Here is a 17,326-nt window from a genome sequence, read left to right as displayed (position 1 = left end):
TTAGGGATTCAATTCAAACAAACCTGGGGGCCTTTTCTGTTCAATTAATCTAGGTGTTCAAATGCTCATGTGCTTTGCTAGTACAGTGTTATTTTCCCAGAGTAGATTTTGGATTAGTCAAACGGCAGTTAGTATAGCCACTGCACAATAGTTGAGCCTTGAACAGCTTGGATGACAAGTAGGTTTAAGCTTAAAACAGTAACACACAAACGCTATATGAAATAAATATGTTTAATATTAAATCAGTATGATACATTTGAAAACAAATATTTTGCTTATATAAGTTTTACAGATTCAGGTTGCCTGGCAGGTTGTGTCTGGGCCTGTATGGCCAGCAGTTGCACAGTCATACCCTATCATCACGTGGCCTTGTCAAGTGATGAACAACTTCTCTTTGGAGAACCCTCCTTAGACGTCACCTTCACAAAGAAAGACGGATGTTCCTCTCTGGGGCCACTATTTCACTTCATTAATGTGTTAAACATGATAGGGGGCGGCAGGGTAGCCTAGTGGTTAGAGTGTTGGACTAGTAACCGGAAGGTTGCAAGTTCAAATCCCTGAGCTGACAAGGTCGTTCTGCCCCTGAACAGGCAGTTAACCCACTGTTCCTAGGCCGTCATTGAAAATAAGAATTTGTTTTTAACTGACTTGCCTAGTAAAATAAATAAATAAGATACAGTTCATTATATTAACTTACACTTACTGTTCTCAGCAGCCCTGATCGATCATCTCTAGATGCTGCCGGGAGAGAAAGAGGAGAGTCCGATGTCAATTCACTTGCAATACTTGTAAAGGCAGCGACGTTGGTCATTGTACTTAAAATATCAATTATCTAAAGCCCATTTGAAATAATACTACTGAAGGGCTTGGTCATAATGTTAGTTCAGCATTCTGTCCATCTTACAAAGACGTACATCATTCTAGGTTCAAAAGAGAGCAGGGACACCCCACGTAATCACCCTGAGGCTGACCCCTCATTTACCTCTCCTATGAGCTGCATGTCTCAGACAGGGAACACTGTCCTGTCTTGGAAGCTCTGAGACGGTCTGCTTCATTTCAGAATGCTCACTTGGCACGATCAACAGTTTGGTGGTGTTTGCTGTGCCCAGTACCTATACCGAGTTGAGTTAAAACAAAATAAGTTAACACTTTCTGCATCTGAATGAAGAGGTAAAAACAATAGAAAGACATACAATAGCGCAACTTATCTGAGGATGTCGGCCATTTTTAACATGACACTTGTTGCACTGATAATGTCTCCAGCAGGTGGCACTATTTCCTAGTCAGTGAATGTCAAGTTGACTAGTGTAGCCACAGTATGAGAAGGTGACATCTGAGTTGTATAGTAACCTGGTGAGTAGTCCTGCTGATGAGAGCTGGGGCGTTGTAGGAGCACTGGGACGCGAGGTCATCACAACTCCCATAGATCACCACCACGTCCTCCATGGTGCCGTCGTACACGTCAAACTTCCTGTTCACCTCCACGTCTACCAGATAGGCCCGGGCCAGATGAGAACAAATCCTGTGGTAACTCCAGCCCTGTGAGGGAAAAGGATTTTGTTCAAATGATTTTGGAACTGTCTAACAATACTGTCTGTTGTCCGCTGGTTATACAGAATGCTAAGTAACGCAACTCACGCTCTCAATCTGTGCTGCGATTTACGGGCCATTTTCTTTGTTGTTTAACTTTATAGGAATGCTACAGTGGATGTGTAACTTGCAGAGTGTGAGACTCCCATTTATTTCAATGAAACCTGGGCGTAAGCAGTTTGGATCTTTACTACATATTGCACCATAGAGCGCTAAGTTGGTAGTACCTGATAGATAATGTGCTCCATGAAGGTGCTGGTGCTGATTTTCACGGCCAGGGAGCGCCAGATCATATACTCCAGAGACGGGAACTCGGGGAAAACATCAAACGCCTCAAACAGGGATTCAATAGCAATGAAGCAGGTCTGGGGAGAAACCATGGACAAACAATCAGGAAAAATATAGACAGGGGAAAAAATGGCAGATAACAATTGTCTCCATGGTTACGTGGAACAGTTGGAGAAGGGGCCTGCCTTATGGCTGGTTTATCAACCTCACAGTGACGTTTTTGCACACAATTATCTATGTCGTGAAAGATCACACCCTTGTCTGACATAGCTATTATCAGACAGAGGAGTGGATATTCAGTTACTTGGGCTTTCTCCAAAAAAACTGCATCAGATACAGGGCCATTCTGGAAAGAGCCTTGATAATATTGCCCACTTTGTCCATACTATTATTCTCCTTTACATTTGTACTGATCTGACCTTTGAGACTGAATAAGGTTCTCAAACACTTGTCTTCACTGACATTCGTAGGCCATTTCATGCGAACAAAGTTTAGTAAATGAACTGTAGAGAGACCTGAGTGGCTGTCTCACAGGTGACCGTCATCTCCATAGACTGCTGGGTGAGACAGTTGAGTTCTCCCATGATGGCCCCGCAGCTCCTGTAGTCTGTCAGCCTGGTCTTCTCCTTGGGCCTCTTGCCTCCAAGGTTTGGGCTTCCTCCAGTCATCTGCGATACAGTACGGTTCAGAGATTCACATCCATACAGCATAAGGTTATGACCACAGAGCGTCAATCAGGTGATTTTGTGCTTGTTTGATGATTAGGGGAGCTTATGCTATAAGACCAGCATTTGATTTAAATTACCTCATAAATAATACAAATAGCATCAACATAAGAGATCATTTCAAGGTACAGCTTCCATTTCAACAACCGGAAATTACACCTCTTGAAGAAGATGCATCAACCAGCGTCATCAATGTGACCCGGGGAATAAGGATGGGAGCTCTGAGAAGAGGATACTGCAGTTTGTAAGTGTGACAGCTGGTCTACCTCATACGTAACAAAGCATTTGCTTTTCTGCCCATCGTGCTGCTCCATGACTCACAGAGTCATAGAGCTTATTACACACTCCGTCTTCAGACAATGTGAAAATGACCTGTGACGTTGGTAAGTTCAAACCATTCTAGGATGAGGAGATCAAACAATCAAAAAAAATGTAGCAAAAGACAATTTCTTAATACAGTAATTGCGGAAGTTCAGCTTTACAGCGTGATTGAAATGTAAAAGGCAATGTTCCCGCTTAGTGGAGACTGCATTCACGGTAACCGCTGCATATGTCGTTTCAATCGGAAATTCTATCGTGGAATCTGTCGAGCTTCAGTGTTATAGACTGAATAGAGCCCTAAGTAACAAAGGGATGTTTGTGCTTTTAACATTTTACGACCTTGCTAATTACAAAAATAATTTGGAATAAAATACTGTACAATACAGCCCTCCTTCTACTACTTAGAGATTGTTGTTGCACTCAATATTTCTATTTGAGACTTCCCTTTCTAGTTTGTTTTCTACTATCCTTAATAAAGCTTCAACAAACAAAGTGTCCCTGAAGGTACTTTGGCTTACTGTATCTACCGAATGAGAAATTCGATATAAAGAAAATGTAGGAAACGTGTTAATCAATGTTTCTGAATATTGTTTAATATCAGGTCCTGAAACCAATGACTTATACTGCATTAACAACATGAATGGGACAATGACTTTTAAAAAAAAAAGTCCAGTTTTGTATTCAGAGGCAAAGAACCAAGAATTGGTATAGAAAATGAGCTGATTTTGAACAACGGCGTAAGATCACAAGGTAAGTAAAGGTGCCTGTACAAAGAGAGCGCAATTATCCCCTGCCTTTCAAAATGACCCATAATTGCACTGTCACACTGTAATGTGTTGAAATAGCTTACATTGTGTTCCATTTTAAGGTGACCAAAATGACAAGTGATTAAGTGTAATTTCCAAATATTAATAGCATTGACTGTATACTTGATGTTGGGTTCTACAGAGCTACAATGTGACGGAGTGAGGTAATTCGTTTGTGGTGAAGACTGGGAAAGAAACTACTGGTGAGTAGTAGGCAGATGAATATCAGCCAGTCATTATTTTGTTGGCTCTGAAAATAATGTGTCATGCCAAAGACATTCATTCCCAACTATTACATCTAGCAGTGATGTTTCAAGTTTGTGGTTTTTGTGTCTGATCATATTGCAAATGAAAACCGCTCGATACAAAAACGAGAATGCATTTTCAGAACAGTAACCCCTGATTAACACAACTTCAGCTCAGTAGTATGTTATCCCTTTTACTATTTGTGCGTATCAGTACATACCTTAACCAGGCCAGAGACAATCAAGTGTATTCCTTGAGGGTCATCATTTTCTTGTATGATGGTGTCTCCAAAGTCAAAGAAAAGAAGCTTGGCCACTGTCTGAAATAACACGATAAATAGAAGGAAAAAAATGGCATGAAAGAAACATTGGTATAATACAGAAAATAAAACCGATTGTCATTCTAAGGCAAGGGTCTGGGAGATGTGTGCTCTACCTTGATGAACTGAATCTGGGTGCTGTCTTTGTTCAGCCAAGGCAAATTCTGCAGAAGCTCCTCTGCTGTTGCTGCTGGGATTGTTGGTGGAAATTTGATCAATTTCTTCATTTTTATTTCAATCATCTGCCAAAGGGGAAAATGTAACATTCATTCATTTAATTTGTCAATAATAAACCTAACTCTCTGTATAGTCAGAGGTAACAATATATGTATATATTTGAGGAAATTCATTGGAAGCATTGTAAATGGCAGGAGGAACAAACTGAAAGCACCTTCTCCAGCTTTGATGCTTCTATGTCATCTAAGAGCCCCCCGGACACGAGTGTATGGATGGCGTCTCTCTCACTGTTCAGCACGGCTCGTATGGCCTGTCTGGTCTTCACCGAGATGGCAATCTCAGGATGGTCTCTCTGCAGCAAGCCTGAGAAAAGATCCCACACGGTGTCCTCAGTCACACTCCTGTCAGTTGTGAACTTAGCACACTGTGCGTAAGCTTGCCATCAAATAACAAAAAGAACCTGAGATGCACTGAGGGCTACATAATTATATTTCACAAATAGAAAATCAAGCTGTTTTACATATACTTGTAGTGTGTAATCCTGCTTTGCGTCTGTGAAGACTCCCTAAGGTCACCACAGATCTGCTCTTTCTAAATGCTAATGAAAGGTGTTATATAGTTTTCAGAAAGAAGCATCAATCTCGTCCAGCAGGAGAGCATGCTGGGAATCTGAGAAAATGGCTCCATGAGGTATTATTACCAGTATCCTACTGAGCCCTTGTGTTCTCCCAGAACACATTTAGGTCCCCTACTTTGAGGAGTCACCTATGTCCTGTTTCTGTCTTTGATGGGGTACAATGGACTGGTAGTTACATCCCATACCTTTTCTCCGAAGCCCTGCTAGCTTCCCGATACCAGGGGCCCAATCATTAGTATTTCCTGATGTGTCCCATTTCCTTTGATGGTTGTATCTAAAAAGATAGTTGCTCTAAAAGTACACAGACTTGATCCCCCAGCCTGCTCCCTTTTTCTCCCTCTCAAGTAAGTTTGGTCAGAACTTAGGTACGTAGAATCACTACAAGCATGACCAGAACAGCTTCAACTATACGTAAGTTAAAATGATTGTACGTCTTTAAAGCATGATTGGCTAGCAGTGCATTTTCCTCCATTAACCAAGGTACACAATTAGAATATCACACATTCTAAACTGGGTAGTTCGAGATCTGAATGCTGATTGGCTGACAGCCGTAGTATATCAGACGTATACCACGGGTATGAGAAGATGGAACGAGATGGATTTTGGCTGACATTCTGCACATTTTCTCATCGATGAAACATTTGATCTCAATAGTTTTCTGTTCCCAAAACTAGAATCTGTTATGAACAGAGTGGACTAAGTTTTGTAGACTTTCGCCTTTGCAATAGTTCGAAAAAGAAATCGGCATGGCATTGATGAATACTTGTTTCCTAATTGGCTTGATGGGCATTGTAGAGCGTGCATTATTTGCCTATAATGTACTGTAGAATTCAATGGCTATAATTTATTCTTACATGTTCTATGTTTGAGCTGCTTTTGAAAACAAAAGTCAAATTGAAAACATTATCGGCATTGTTGAATTAGATTTTAATAATGGCAAGCTAGGACTGATGGTTAGCTAAACTAGCAGGTCTGTTTGGTTACCACGGCAACTACTGTAGGTATCTAGTAAACTTGCTAGCTACTCGTGGATGTTGAACACATTTTATCGGCACAAGTGTTAAATTCTAGCCATGGTATAAAAGGGATAATAAACTGGGGGCTCTATGCGTTCTCTGGATAATAATGCACGTCAGTTCCACTCTGCTAGTGTATAGCGGAACACACTTTACACGTTGTTCATTATTTTCGATAGAACGGTTAGCCAGCCCCTCGTTGGTTAATTTTTTCATCTATATCAATTTAGGGGAGGTTTAATGTAGGATACTTGACATGTAAATAGGACTGAAGGATTGCTGCTGTGAAAGATGTAGGTGAGTTAAAGCCAACTAAGTATACTATATTTGTGATCTCACAGTGACCCTGGTTAAAGTGATGGCCTTTATTCAGCATGACTGATATACTGAAGATACAGACAGTGTACATGCAGTAACATTGCTTGTCTGTCTCCCCTACTCTCTTACCAATCTCCCTGACAGCCTGCTGGCAGTTTCTCTCCAGTATTATTTTCAATTTCTGCAACACAAGATGTGGTGTGATGTACATGATCCCAACACATTATAGGGCTATGGAGTAATTATTATTTGGCTAGATACATCTCTGTGTTGCAAAAGCACAAAAAAAAAGGTAAGTACCTAAGATTTCTTTACTATGAGAGAACTAAAAATGATATCCTGTTGTGAAAAGATCAACATCTGTTGCTGTATACTGTATTGTAAATGTCATTTAAAAACACCTTAGATATGCTTTTGTCATCAGAGATATGGTCAATGATCTTGCTTATGTGCTCCTCTCCGATGACATAGCCTTTCCCGATGTCATACCCAAAGCTGAGCTGCTTATGGATCTGCCGGTTTATGATTTCTATGAGCTTGGGAATGATGATCTGAAACATATACATTCAACAATAGATTATTATGATTCACAGCCTTGCTAAATGTAACTGGATAGATAACCTTAGAAAAATGTGCTGTAAAGCTATGTCAAATCTACACTGAGTGTACAAAATATTAGGAACACCTGCTCTTTCCATGACATAAACTGGCCAGGTGAAACCAGGTGGAAGCTATGATCCCTTATTGATGTCCACTTCAATCAGTGTCGATGAAGGGGAGGAGACAGATTAAAGTAGGATTTTTAAGCATTGAGACAATTGAGGCATGGATTGTGTATGTGTGCCATTCAGAGGGTGAATGGTCAAGACAATATTTAAGTGCCTTTGAACGGGGTATGGTAGTAGGTGCCAGGTGCACTGGTTTGTGTCAAGAACTGCAACGCTGCTAGGTTTCACGCTCAACACTTTACTGTGTGTATCAATAATGGTCCACCACCCAAAGGACATCCAGCCAACTTGACACAACTGTGGGAACCATTGGAGTCAACATGGGCCAGCATCCCTGTGGAATTCTTTGCCCTGACAAATTGAGGCTGTTCTTAGGGCAAATGGGGGTGCAACTTAATATTAGGAAGGTGTTACTAATGTAAAAAGAAAATGTACACTCAGTGTATATCACTGATCATAGATTTTATGGTCCCATCAAAACATAGCATACCTTCACCAAACGAAGTGCCCTGGTAAGGCGGATCATTTTAGACACCTTCACAATTTTTATCATGTGAATATTGACAACATATGCTGTGGTTTCTAAATAATGGTCCAGGAATATGTCAACACAAGCCAAGACGATAATGAAGAGGTCAAACTGGTTCCAGTGATTGAAGATATAGGCCTTCCTCATGGCCAAAGCCTGTAGAACAAGAGGAAATGTGTCACAGAGGGTCTTAAAACCCAAATGTTTGACATTATGTGAGGGTATTGTGTATTAGATGATTTTTAGTTGACATGTATTTTAGTTTAGGCCTATGTCCTACCTTCAGTATAGCCTCCACAAGATAGCCGCTGAAGAAAATGTAGTTGATAATACTGAGTTCTAGGTTATGTTTGTCACTGATCGCTGGGATGAACTCCAGGATGATGGGGAAGATGTTGAGGACAATCAATGCGTAGATGAAATACTCAAAGGGGAGGCTGAAGACAACCTGGTAGCACCGCTTGAGCATCGCATTCCTGAAATACAACATATCGTTGCGTACATTATGTGTCATTAGAGCAGTTATACAACACCATTATTTCACTGAGTAACCTGGTGGTCTAAATTAATTTACAGTAAATCTCAGCTGTGCTTTCTTACCTTGATGGTTTAAGTTTATCAAGCTTGACATTGTACAGCCAGTCCTCTAGACTCCTCCGAAGAGACACAAAAAACCCTTTCAGCTCCCAGTATTTCTTGACATCCTGAACACTCATGAACCTAAACAAAGACAGAAACGTATGCATTGCTCTCCCAATTTTTGCAAACATATCTTCTCCTATACTTAAACAGTCCTCAATGTATATCATATACCTGAACTAATATTTCCACTTTCTAAAAATAAACCACACATCATAGCTACAGTGCATTCGGAAAGTATTCAGACCCCTTGAAGTTTTCCATATTTTGTTACGTTACAGCCTCATTCTTAAGTGACACTCAAGTCTTGAGAAAAAAACAATACACTAATATTGCAGTTAGCCATGACAGCCTTTATTATAGAATGCTTGTGACCACACACACACACACACATCTAAATATTGCACTTGGGGAAAAAAAATAAAAATAGAAATAGAATGAAACAAACAGGCATTCTATTTTTGCTCTATCATAGTGGCCACTTTGTAAGGCTACAAAAATAACGTTCACTGAGTAAAAAATGTAATAATCCACCCTCACTCACACAAGTGTTACTGTCAAGTTCCACACAATAAAAGCAATATCTTTGGGCTACACTGCACATTATTACATTGTACACTTTCTGCCTGTGGACATCTGTTCTACAATGTTCCAGCAGAGCATGATATCCTTTGTTGGCATAATTGATCTCTTTCAGGCAGAGAGTACACCCGGCATACCCCTTTTATCCACTGTATTGAAAGAGGGAAAGTGTGTGGCATTTCTTTCACCTGTATTGGCACCTGTATTGGCATCCAGCATAAGCCAGGCCCAGCTCCACTTGATACCTGAATCCACTTGTTTAACCTCTATGGGATTGGAGTCCCCCCCTGCGGGACGGTTGAGCTAGCATATGCTAATCACATTAGCCTGAGGTTGTAAGTAACAAAAAAAAATAAAAAATCCCAGGACATAGACATATCTGAAATGGGCAGAAAGCTTACATTCTTGTTAATCTAACTGCACTGTCCAATTTACAGTAGCTATTACAGTGAAAGAATATCATGCTATTGGTTGAGGAGAGTGCACAACTAATAAACCAATTAGGCACATTTGGGCAGTCTTGATACAACATTTTGAACAGATATGCAATGGTTCATTGGATCAGTCTAAAACGTTGCACATACACTGCTGCCATCTAGTGGCCAAAATCTAAATTGTGCCTGGGCTAGAATAAGACATTATGGCTGTTCTCTTGCATTTCAAAGATGGCAAAAAAAAACACATTTTTTCTTTGTATTATCTTTTACCAGATCTAATGTGTTATATTCTCCTACATTAATTTCACATTTCCACAAACTTCAAAATGTGTTTCCTTTCAAATGGTATCAAGAATATGCATATCCTTGCTTCAGCTCCTGAGCTACAGGCAGTTAGATTTGGGTATGTCATTTTAGGCTAAACATTTTTTTGAAAGGGTCGGCTCCTCCAACAAGCAACGCCTCTTTTTTATGTAATTCTCTCACTCTAAAAAATTAACCACATACTGTAGCGGGAAAACATGAGTTCAATGCTAACAATACTTGTTCCACCACACTTTCTCCTTCACCTCAAACTTTCCAAATGCCAGTTGTTTTTCGGTTACAGCTCATGAAGTACACTTCATCACCTTCTCACCCCCGTCTCAGTGGTCAGGCGTCTCACCTACCTCTTCGTTATCGTTCAAGGACGCACTGCTGTAACTGGCAAACTGCCTTTGCACCCTACTGCTGTCTTTCCAGAGCGAGCGCTGATTCTGTAACTAGCAAACTGGTTGTCTTTTCTCTCTTCAGTCGCGTGCAGCATTCTGTTGTTATGTGAACGATTGGCTGAGCCTTGGATACAGCCAGTATTGCTCCAAACGCGCATCACTCGTTTGTTTACAGCCAGTAGTGCTCCAAGTGACCCCCCCCTCAAACTTTTCTCATCGAATCTACACGATTCACGTAGGTCACCTATTTTGGATTCAAAACAGCGAATTTCGACGAAAGGTGACTAGTTTGCATCCCTGATGAACAGAGCAAAGTACAGAGAGATCCTTGATGAAAACCTGCTCCAGAGCGCAACAAGACCTCAGACTGGGGCGAAGCTTCATCTTCCAACAGGACAACGACCTTAAGCACACAGCCAAGACAACGCAGGAGTGGCTTCGGGACAAGTCTAAATGTCCTTGAGTGGCCCAGCCAGAGCCCGGACTTGAACCCGATCGAACATCTCTGGAGAGACCTGAAAGTAGCTGTACAGCGATGCTCCCCATCCAACCTCACAGAGCTTGAGAGGATCTGCAGAGAAGAATGGGAGAAACTCCTCAAAAACAGGTGTGCCAAGCTTGTAGCATCATACCCAAGAAGACTCAAGGCTGTAATCGCTGCCAAGGGTGCTTCAACAAAGTACTGAGTAAAGGGTCTGAAAGTTTAGGGAAATGTGATATTTAAGGTTTTACATTTTTATAAATTTGAAGCAATTTCAAAAACCTGTTTTTACTTTGTCATTATGGGGTATTGTATGTAGTTTGATGAGAGAAAAAAACAACAATTTAATACATTTTAGAATAAGGCTGTAACGTAACAAAATGTGAATAGTCAAGGTGTCTGAATACTTTCGGAATGCACTGAATACTTAAAATTAATGATTAAATATATTTGCTCTGTATAACTAAATATATATATATATATATATATATATATATATATATATATATATATATATATATATATACACACACACACGTTTGACACACTTACTCATTCAAGGGTTTTCTTTATTTTTTACTATTTTCTACATTGTAGAATAATAGTGAAGACATCAAACCTTTTAAATAACATATGGAATCATGTAGTAACCAAAAAAGTGTTAATCAAATCAAAATATATTTTATATTTGAGATTCTTCAAAGTAGCCACACTTGACAGCTTTGCAAACTCTTGGCATTCTCTCAACCAGCTTCATGAGGTAGTCACCTGGAATGCATTTCAATTAACAGGTGTGCCTTGTTAAAAGTTAATTTGTGGAATTTCCTTCCTTAAAACCTCTTTTTTTTTCCGCAGCTTTTTGTTAAAAATCACGCAACATTTCAAAGTCCTGCTACTCATGCCAGGAATATAGTATATGCATATGATAAGTATGTGTTTATAGAAAACACTCTGAAGTCTCTAAAACGGGTTAAATCGAGTCTGTGGCTATAACAGAACGTGTTTAGGAGTAAAAATCCCTGGTAAAACTGTTTACCAAAAACACAAAAATAATATTAATCCGCCATTCAATGAATTGTTTAAGGCGACAAAATATATGCGAATCCCCTGTAAACGCCTACAGCTTCCACACGATGTCGCCATTGCTGTCAATTTCTGCCTCATTTATCCTTGGTTACGTCACGAATAGGCCCTTCCTGACTTGAGGCGCACCACAGGATGTTGTGAAAATGAAAACATGGCCATTGATTTCCAGACTTGCTGCTATCGAATACAGATTGCCCCGTGATCAATTTTATAGATTATTAACGTTTATTAATACCTAAAGTTGGTTTAGAAAAGTAGTTTCAAGTGATTTGTAAAGGTTTATAGGCAACTTTTGTAATTTTAAAAAGTGACGTTGCGTCTTGTAAAGGGGCATTTTCCAGGAAATGACTGGCCTTCAGCAAATGACATTTTGGGTATACAATGACGGATTTAAATCGGGAAAAAGACCCAATTGTGATGTTTATGGGACATATAGGAGTGCCAACAAAGAAGCTCGTCAAAGGTAATGAATGTTTTATATTTTATTTCTGCGTTTTGTGTAGCGCCGGCTACCGCAAAATCTGTTGTTTAGGTGACGTTCTGGTATTTTGGGGGGGTGCATGCTATCAGATAATAGCTTCTCATGCTTTCGCCGAAAAGCATTTTACAAATCTGACTTGGTGGCTAGATTCACGAGTGTAGCTTTAATTCAGTACCTTTCATGTGTGTTTTAATGAAAGTTTGAGATTTATCGAGTACTATACTATAGTACTATAGGTGGCGCTCTGAAATTTCCGCTGAGGTGTTCCTGTGCAGGGATCACCTCTTAATGTGTTTGAGCCAATCAGTTGTGTTGTGACAAGGTAGGGGTGGTATACAGAAGATAGCCCTATTTGGTAAAAGACCAAGTCCATATTATGGCAAGAACAGCTCAAATAAGCAAAGAGAAATGACAGTCCATCATTACTTTAAGACATGAAGGTCCGTCAATGCGGAACATTTCAAGACCTTTTAAAGTTTCGTCAAGTGCAGTCGCAAAAACCATCAAGCGCTATGATGAAACTGGCTCTCATGACGACCGCCACAGGAATGGATGACCCAGAGTTACCGCTGCTGCTGAGGATAAGTTCTTTAGAGTTACCAGCTTCAGAAATTGTAGACCAAATAAATGCTTCACAGAGTTCAAGTAACAGACACATCTCAACATGAACTGTTCAGAGGAGACTGCGCGAATCAGGCCTTTTTCTGCAAAGAAACCACTACTAAAGGACACCAATAAGAAGAAGAGACTTGCTTGGGCCAAGAAACACGAGCAATGGACATTGGAAATTTGTGAGACGCTGTGTGGGTGAATGGATGATCTCCACATGTGTATTTTCCCACCGTAAAGCATGGAGGAGGAGGTGTTATGGTGTGGGGGTGCTTTGCTGGTGACACTGTCTGTGATTTATTTAGAATTCAAGGCACACTTAACCAGCATGGTTACCACAGCATTCTGCAGCGATACGCCATCCCATCTGGTTTGGGCTAAGTGGGAGCATCACTTGTTTTTCAACAGGACAATGACCCAACACACCTCCAGGCTGTGTAAGGGCTATTTTACCAAGAAGGAGAATGATGGAGTGCTGCATCAGAAGACCTGGCCTCCACAAATATCAAATACTCGACCTCAACCAAATTGAGATGGTTTGGGATGGGTCGGACCGCAGAGTGAAGGAAAAGCAGCCAACAAGTGCTCAGCATATGTGGGAACTCCTTCAAGACATTTGGAAAAGCATTCCAGATGAAGCTGGTTGAGAGAATGCCAAGAGTGTGCAAAGCTGTCATCAAGACAAAGGGTGGCTATTTGAAGAATCTCTAATATAAATCTATTTGTATTTTTTTAAAACTATTTTTTGGTTACTACATGATTCCATATGTGTTATTTCATAGTTCTGATGTCTTCAATATTATTCTACAATGTAGAAAATACTAAAAATAACAAAAAACCCTTGAATGAGTAGGTGTTTTGACCGGTAGTGTCAATACTTTTATTTTCTGCACTTTGAGAATCTTGTACAATGAAAATCGCTTTACAAATGAAATAAATTATTTATGTTTTTCAGCATCAGACCTGCCTAATTCTCACTCGAAACAGTTTGGTGTTTAATAAACTAAATTACACATTCTCGTAACATCTGACTCCATAGTGATCTGTACTTGCAATTTCTAACGTTAGTCTAGTTAGCTAACAATTCACATTTAGATATGATAATTTATCAAAAAGTAGTTTGGAAGTAACTAACATTACTAAGTTAGTGAACTAGCTGGCTACTTTTCAAAGAAACTTTAGTTAGCTAGCTAAGTAAACTAATGTTACCAATATGTATCTTAATGGTAACTTTATCGCAGTCAAAGATGATCTATTATATTGACAAAATAGTTTCTTTGAAAAGTAGCCAGCTCTAACAATGCAAATGCATGTCCTCAAAAATGGAAGGCAGGCGAGATCAGGTGGGACCATTCTAGCCAATTAAAAGGCAGATACGCGTGTGAACAACAGGCACAACAACTAAGTCATTTTTCTCAAAGTTGCGTGAATACCACGTGCATCCACTTATAGCAGTACGTTATTTGTAACAGCATAAACATTACGAAACTTCAATTAGATCAAATAAGCCTCATGTTATTTGACACTCTCTCATAGACCTCCATACAAAAAAAAATCCCACTTGGTCTGCTTATCTCATGTGAACAGATTGTGGCCGTTTTTATTTATTTATGTTTTAATTCTAAAAACCTGTTTTGGCTTTGTCATTATGGGGTATTGTGTGTAGATTGATGTGTGAAAAAGGATTTAATCCACTTTAGAATAAGGCTGTAACGTAATAACATTGCCATAGGCCAATAAACCTCTAGGACAATAATAGAATCATAACCCAGAGAGATGTCAAATATTTAAGGGGTGCTTAATCTAAGTACATAATAAGGTGCAATTACTGAGGTTAGAGTCTTCCAAGTGGTGCCCCCTTTTCCAAAGGGTGCCACACACTTACACAATGACTATAAAAACAATGGAAGATGCTCATCATAAACACATAGACCCGGACTGAACCAAGTGGTCCTATATCTTTTTGAGTGAGGTCAACGAGAGCAGCACTTACTTTCCCTTGTGGTCTGTCATGTTCTCAGCTGTATTGATCAGGGTCCTGGCTGCCTCTCGGTTCAGCATTCCAGCGCTGTACTGCTTCCAGTAGCTTGTCTGGTAGGAAACCAACATCAGTTTCCAGTTTAGGCACCATTCATTCTGGACTCTTAATGATTCATCGGTCAACTTCATGCTAAACACATTACATTCACCAAAGTCAATAGTTCCTTCCCTGTGGGCTAAAAAGTTAATTATATTCTTATGGATCATCCTAACCAAATTGTATAAGTGTATCAACAAGGCTACAACTAAGTGAGGAAAAGCAGGGGTACAGGCTGTGATTAAAGAAACAAAAACAATTTCTAACGTAATATCCTATCGAACACATTGATTTTACATATTTGAAAAGAACAGAACATTCGACCGCATCCTCTTTTTAGGTGAGCATTGCTTCCATGTGTTGTACATTGAACAGGCTGAACGAGCGATTAGGCCCCATCTCTGTACGCAAGGTCAGGGTGACTATGATGAACATTGTGGTCAGTAGGATCCAGTGGGGTGAACCATACCTTCTGAGCCTTCAGGATGCGCATGCGAGCCTCCTCCATCATGTCCTCCAGCTCCTGTGGTGATGGTGCATAGGGAATGTCCCTGTCACAGTCTGGGCACTTAGTCATCCTGGCTGTGGGAGAGAACTCTTCAATGCTAACCTGGAAGAAAGGGCACAGGCAAATACATATATTTTCACTCATATGTCAAAGTAGGAGTAAAATATAGATATACTGATTTGGGTGTTTTCACTGTAACACAGTGCCAAATGACTACAGATGATATGCATGTCGTCTTGTTTCGAATCGGTTACTTCTTCGTGTCAAAGAAAACAAAAAGAGACACACAATACCTTTTCATTGGGTGTTTTATAGGGGTCCTCTATGAGGACTCTCTGCTCTGCCATTTCCCAGTTAGCATCTGCTAAAAACCTGTCAATCTTCAACAAACTGAAAGTGTTCTGCGAGCTCTCCCGCACCCGCTGCACCGCACTATACATGGCCATGCGCCTGGGCACAGACACATCATACAGGCCTGGGAACACAAGATACATTATATAGGCCTGGGCACAGACACGTCATACAGGCCTGGGAACACAAGATACATTTTATAGGCCTGGGCACAGACACATCATACAGGCCTAGGAACACAATATACATTATATAGGCCTGGGCACAGACACATAATACAGGCCTGGGAACACAAGATACATTATATAGGCCTGGGCACAGACACATCATACAGGCCTGGGAACACAAGATACATTATATAGGCCTGGGCACAGACACATCATACAGGCCTGGGAACACAAGATACATTATATAGGCCTGGGCACAGACACATAATACAGGCCTGGGAACACAAGATACATTATATAGGCCTGGGCACAGACACATCATACAGGCCTGGGAACACAAGATACATTTTATAGGCCTGGGCACAGACACATAATACAGGCCTGGGAACACAAGAGACATTATATAGGCCTGGGCACAGACACATAATACAGGCCTGGGAACAAGAGACATTATATAGGCCTGGGCACAGACACATAATACAGGCCTGGGAACACAAGATACATTATATAGGCCTGGGCACAGACACATCATACAGGCCTGGGAACACAAGATACATTTTATAGGCCTGGGCACAGACACATAATACAGGCCTGGGAACACAAGAGACATTATATAGGCCTGGGCACAGACACATCATACAGGCCTGGGAACACAAGATGCATTGTCAGAGAGAGACAACCTCTTGCTGCCTAGGTGCTCCTAAGTGCAGTTTAGTTGGCCTCGCAAACATGGTTCGTTGGACAAAGCCTACGAGGAAAATGAATGGTGTTTTTGGATGTTTTTTTTGGCCGAACCAGATTTGAGAGGACTACAAGCTGACAAGGAAGAGAAACTACTTGACACAGTATACCTCACCTAATAGTCTAAGGAACCAAGTCATCGATGATGCATTGATAAGAAGTGTTAGGACCACCATTCCAGAAGACAGGACCAAAATCTGTAACAGAGATGATTTTCAACTGTCAATATTGCAATTACATTAACCGGGACCATAAGACACTGCTATCATCATGGTAGCCTGCTAAAGGGGTAGAAAGTAGCAAATACAAAAAAATCCCTACCTTTTCTCTCACTTGCTCTTCATCTAAATCGTCTGACTGAAAAGCCATGAGTGTAAGACTTAGACAAAAGGCCCCCTTGGTCCCGCCCCAGACACAGACTGCTGCCCACCGCCAGCTGAAGCCATAGCCAGTGCGTACCAGGAAGGGTGACAGTGCAATAACAGTCACAAGTCTGTAATAGAGAAAGAAGAGTCCCAAACCAAACTGATACATAACATTAGCACATGGTAGAAAAACTGGTTAAATGCCTGATGTAAACTCATTAAAACAGTGATGTTCTTTACCTTATGATGTACATAGCAAAGTAGAGCACTACAATGTTGAAAAAATCGTTGACGCCCACGTGTTGAAATGCTCTGGCTACCACAATACCAACAATGAAGAAAATTAAGGTGTTGGCCAAATAGGTCAGCATCTCCCAGAACCTATAGAAACA

At 40.5% G+C, this 17,326-nt stretch overlaps 1 protein-coding gene across 1 annotated transcript; it reads right to left on the bottom strand.

Annotated features, from left to right (window-relative positions):
* Positions 1 to 219: 219 nt before the first annotated feature.
* Positions 220 to 17,286, bottom strand: LOC110501781 (sodium/hydrogen exchanger 10). The gene is made up of 20 exons (XM_036952930.1): positions 17,175 to 17,286; positions 16,891 to 17,062; positions 16,685 to 16,766; positions 15,604 to 15,785; positions 15,272 to 15,412; positions 14,719 to 14,816; positions 8,301 to 8,420; positions 7,981 to 8,176; positions 7,662 to 7,856; positions 6,845 to 6,994; positions 6,573 to 6,624; positions 4,687 to 4,835; positions 4,412 to 4,537; positions 4,197 to 4,295; positions 2,394 to 2,546; positions 1,818 to 1,955; positions 1,351 to 1,539; positions 983 to 1,112; positions 698 to 738; positions 220 to 419 (listed from the first exon to the last, which is right to left on the bottom strand). Exons 1-20 carry the CDS (start codon positions 17,186 to 17,188, stop codon positions 360 to 362), a joined length of 2,487 nt encoding a protein of 828 aa, XP_036808825.1. The 5' UTR covers positions 17,189 to 17,286; the 3' UTR covers positions 220 to 359.
* Positions 17,287 to 17,326: the final 40 nt, after the last annotated feature.

The sequence above is a fragment of the Oncorhynchus mykiss genome, chromosome 2 (assembly GCF_013265735.2).
Source record: "Oncorhynchus mykiss isolate Arlee chromosome 2, USDA_OmykA_1.1, whole genome shotgun sequence".
In the NCBI taxonomy this organism is placed as follows: Eukaryota; Metazoa; Chordata; class Actinopteri; order Salmoniformes; family Salmonidae; genus Oncorhynchus; species Oncorhynchus mykiss.
This window is presented reverse-complemented; position numbering and strand designations above follow the sequence as displayed.

Coding starts and splice junctions, on each gene's coding strand:
- LOC110501781 (XM_036952930.1), bottom strand. Junction 6,995..7,661: donor GGGCACTTCGTTTGGTGAAG/GTATGCTATGTT, acceptor TATATGTTTCAG/ATCATCATTCCCAAGCTCAT. Junction 4,538..4,686: donor AAGCATCAAAGCTGGAGAAG/GTGCTTTCAGTT, acceptor CCCCTTTGGCAG/ATGATTGAAATAAAAATGAA.